The sequence below is a fragment of the Solanum dulcamara genome, chromosome 11 (genome assembly GCF_947179165.1).
Source record: "Solanum dulcamara chromosome 11, daSolDulc1.2, whole genome shotgun sequence".
Classification (NCBI taxonomy): Eukaryota; Viridiplantae; Streptophyta; class Magnoliopsida; order Solanales; family Solanaceae; genus Solanum; species Solanum dulcamara.
This window is the reverse complement of record NC_077247.1, coordinates 46,733,775-46,738,868: the sequence shown is the minus strand read 5'-3', so window position 1 is coordinate 46,738,868 and position 5,094 is coordinate 46,733,775. Positions and strand designations below refer to the sequence as shown.

At 29.1% G+C, this 5,094-nt stretch overlaps 1 protein-coding gene across 1 annotated transcript; it reads right to left on the bottom strand.

Annotated features, from left to right (window-relative positions):
* Positions 1-1,029: 1,029 nt before the first annotated feature.
* Positions 1,030-2,017, bottom strand: LOC129873980 (uncharacterized). The gene has a single exon (XM_055949188.1). It carries the CDS (start codon positions 1,784-1,786, stop codon positions 1,313-1,315), a length of 474 nt encoding a protein of 157 aa, XP_055805163.1. The 5' UTR covers positions 1,787-2,017; the 3' UTR covers positions 1,030-1,312.
* Positions 2,018-5,094: the final 3,077 nt, after the last annotated feature.

Below are 5,094 nucleotides of genomic sequence, written 5' to 3'. Positions count from 1 at the left end.
TCTCAAAATCTTGCATCATCATTGTCAAAAATATTGGGAGTACTTGATTTGTGAAATTGAAGGTTTGTATAAACAAAATTGATAACTATACACATAATTATTCATACATTTGTGCAAAAATCAATCAAATCAATGTATTCAAACTCTTAAGTGAATTAATACATGTGCATACATGAGTATGTATACATTGGACACATGAATATGTATACATATTTTAATGCATACATGTATACATATATATTGCAGTTTGACACCATAAATTTAAATGTACATAAATAATAATTTAATGAATACTTAATATATTATGTATACACAATTGACAGTGTAGTCACATTTTAATGGATAATATTTGAATATGCATATACTGCAGCTGATAGCATAAATTTACATGTATACAATTAATAATCAAATGAGTACTCAATACTTTACCTATACACAATCGACAATTATACAATCGAAATTTTATTGATTCATTAGCTAACAAAATTGAATTTAATTAAATGAATCCATTGAAATTAATATCTGTTGTAATAACCACCCTTTTCATGGAATAATCGAAAATCAAAACAATCAAAAATGTCAGCTATATCTTGATATTGTTGTGAACTGCGTTGATATTTTATAAAAATACAATTAAGGAAACTGAAAAGTTAACTTCCTTAATTACAGGAGCTAAAAACAAGAAAGAAAAACTGATTTCAAGTCTCCTTCATTAATGCTGATTGGTTGTACGTTGTTTTAAAAAATGAATCTATTAAAATGTTGTTAATTACTTTTAGGCTATTTAGTGCTATATTTTTTTTTTGCTCTGCTAAATAAAATTGGGCTATAAATTGCTAATAATTTGTAACAGTTGCCCTGTTATGTCAATTCCCCAAAATTCTTCGTCAAGCTCACGACTCAACTGGCTCATAACTATTAACCCAAAACAAAATCTGAATTTCCCCCCTTTTCCCCTTTTTCTTTTCTGTCAAAATTTTATTCATTGAGGCAGTGTAAAAAAAAATAATACGACCAATTTAATCAGAATGACGTCAACTGATCACCTTCTTTATAAATTAAAAACTTTTACGCGAGTCTTTCTATAAGAATTTGATGTATACTATAACGCTACTATAAAGAAACTTTATACTATCAAATCACATTTATCTGTTATATAGCTAAAGAAACTCTATTCTTGGAAATAAAATGGTCGTTTGTTCGACTAAACAAGTAACTAAACATCTTCTGGCATAGTATTATTATATATATTCGTTGTGTAACAATATCACACGATGAATATATTCTTCAGTCTTCACTTTATATTGTAGCGCTATATACGTCGGCTTTTATCAAGCCTCATATTCTTCAAAATGGCGTAAATCTCATCCAACTTCTCTCCTTCTTCTTTAAGGGCAACAAGTATCTTTTTCTGATCTCTACATGTTTGCATTAAGCCATGCACCTCAAAGAACTTCATTGTCGATTTTTCAAGATCCGCTAATTTATTTGAATAGTACCACCTTTTACACACATTGTAACGTTTGATTTTCGCACTTTTACGAACAAGCTTCTCACCTTCCTCTAACCTCTTCTTGAATATTTCAATTTCTGATTCTCTTCCCTCCAAGGCTTTGTTCAGTGTCTCAATATCCTCAAGCACTGGCTTAATTGAAAGCAGCATCGAATTTAATCGTCGAAAATTCGAATCGAAACAGACGGAAGTTTTCCCGACTTGTGTGATCGATTCGGATAACATTCTCAATGCTTGTCCAAGAGCTGCACCTCCGATTATATTCCCTGCCATTACGTGTTTTGTGTATATATACACGCTGAAAATTAGGTACAATTTAGTATGAAGACGCTAGGTTTGTTTGATAGGATTCAGGTAAAAACGTGTAGAGTCATCGAGGTGATGATGTTTCAATGGTGAAGTTGTTTCTTGGGTTGTTCAGAGGTTTGTTTTGTTGGAAAAGACGAGAGTTTCTGAGAAGCAGAAAGGAAATCAGTTAGAAAGTTCTTTGTTTATTGGATTGGTTGACTTCCTTTTCTTCATTTTACGAGTTTGCCATTTATTACTCAATATTCTACTTTTATAGACATGACAATTTTTTTTTTTTTTTTTGCCACCCAAGTGTCAAATTATATATTTATTTTTAAAAATAATTATGTCAAATTATTTATAATTTATAGTTCAAGATAAAATTAGTTATTTTTTCTCATTTTATTATATTGTTACTACAAGCATAATCATCTTAATAAAGTAAATATTTAATTAAGAATGACTATATCTTAAAACATAAATAAAAATGAAAATGTCCAAAAAAAAAAACCGTATCCCAGACACAAAATCCCATATAAGATAATACAATATTTTGTTTAGGATACAAATGCGTTACTAATTTTAAAATAAAATTTTGCATAAGATAATATTCACATTAATTAAATTATGCGGTAATTTATAAATTATTTATGCGAGATGCAATGTAGAACACAAATACATGTATATTAATATTCTAGGAATTAATTAATTATTTAAAGATAAAAAAAATTCCTTCTAGAATAATTAATTCATGTCTTAAATGCTCAACCTGTAATGTCCCGGCATTAAAATAGTGAATTCATCAGCACCATAACAATGATATATAACTTTGGGGCCGGCCTCGTAACCTTTCAGAATGTGAGATCCCCATTGACAACAACTGCGATAGTAGTTGCAGAACTACTGAATCAAGAGAGGAGCCAAAAAAAAAACTTGACTTCAAAAAGAGGACAACATCTTATTTCTGCTCCTCTTTCTTCGCTTCGGGGACTGAGGTCTTACGATAGATAACAACCACCACACAACAATGCATTCATTATTAATCATCATATAATAATTCTTTCACTACAAATGAGTTGTACTTTGATTCATTATTAATAAAAGCCTGATATTTCATCAAAAAAAGAATCGAATAAATAAAGTTTATATTATTAATTTTTATTTATTAATTCCGCCGTAACTGACTCCTAAACCAAACAACCCTGGATGGTATTGACCCCTTTACAATAAAGGATAAATTATTATGACTTATTGTATTCCAAGTTATGAGCAATTTTCACGTATTGTCATAGACTTTGCCTACTCTAAAAATAAAGTTACAAAATTATATTTTTATCATATTAGATAATTAAATTATTTGCATGTGAGTTGTTAGGAAATTATAAATCGAAAGGTCAAATTTCTGACGCATAATTATGATACATCATTGGGTATACATCAGCACTTTCCTTACTTTTTAAGTTCAACATTACTAATGTTACATTAGAAATATAAATTGAAGGACGGTTTGATCATAAGAACTTTTTTTAAAAAAATAACTTTATTTAAACATTAGTGTTTGTTAGAAAAATTTAAAACACAAAAATTGTATTTTAATTTTTTTCACTTGCAAATAATCAAACGAGACAATTTAGGGCCCGTTTGGATTAGTACTGCTCAAAGTAGTATAATCGTGTTAAATCCACCTTTAGTAATCCAACCACATATGATTATTGATCTTTTTGGGTTACCTCGCAATAATATATGCATAAATTATGTAAGAAAGTATATATTATTAAGAAAATTAAACAAAATATGTATTTGGTCAATTTTTTTTATTTAAAACAACTCAATTATCATTTATTACACAATATAACCATTCGGCCAAATTTTTTACCAGTTGCATTACTTCTCTTTCCCCACTCAATTATGCTTTATTAATGTGAACTTTGTTTGGCCTTTAGTTAAAGTTGGATAGATCTGAAGACAAAGCATGTTGTGAGTGTGGAAGCCACCAAGGCACTTATATGAAGACTCAAGTTGAGATTAAGAATGTTTGGCTACTTAGTTTGGGGTGAATATAGACAGAGACATTTTATAGCCAGTGAATCCGCACTTAAAAGAGATTCGAAGCACAACTTTTAAAATTCAATTTGTCGAAAATATGAATCATTTTGAGTGAATAATATATCAAAAGATTCGTAACATCGAGAGGAGCTCATACTTAAAATTTGAGACTGTTTAGAAAAGATTTTAAATTGGCTAGAACTAAAAGACTCCTTTAGCCATTAAACTTCTACAAAACTCGATTTTAAAATTTGACATGCCACAAATGTGAATCGTTTTCGAAACATCGCGAGGAGCTCATATCTAAAATTCGAAACTGTTTTGGGGAGATTTGAGTTGGTCAGCATTGAAAAAAATAATTCAACTTGCAATGTATAAAAATTGTATAAACAGAGTATATGGATGTATGTACATTTCTTATACATAGTTATACATCATATATACAAAGTTTTACTCTATTTATAGAGAAAAGATATAAAGACACAATTGAAATTGTCCCATTTTTTCAAAAAAAAAACCTTAACTTTACCGGCGTCGTATTACCCCTTGAACAATTTTAAAGTAATACTATTGCGTCATTTTTCGACTTTTTTTTTAAAAAAGTAATGCCACGCACCAATTATTATGTGACACGTGTTAATTTAATTTTTTAAATTTTTTTTTAAATCTTTCTTTATTCTTTTTCTCTCTTTTACTTTTTGACTTTTTTCCCCTACCCACCCCACATTCCAGCCCCTCCCCCAATTTTCTTTGTTTCTTCTTCATCACCTCTCACCTCTCACCCTCACCTCCACCCCCACGTTCAAGTCCTCCTCCATTTTTTTTTCTTCAATCAACTTCATTTTTTCTTAATGATATATTAATTAAGAATGTCACATTAATTAATATTATAAATAAAAAAAATAATGAAGTAGATCATAAAAGTGGAGAAAAAATTTAAAGTATTTATCGCCGGAAAATGTTTGTTTGCCAGATAAAATGGTGACTAGTAATGATCATCTCCCTCTTTGTTTTTTTCTTTGACATTTTATTATCTTTTCATCATCTTTATCAAAAAAATTAAACATCAATGACGAAATTTATTACCAATATAGTGCAAAAAGCATCTCTTTGTCGCCGAATTTTTTTTTTTCACCGGATAAAATGGTGATCAATAGTAACCATCTCCCTCTTTATTTTTTCTTGTCATTTTTATTACCTTTTCATCATTCGTATTAAAAAAAAATCAAACACAACGACGAAAATCG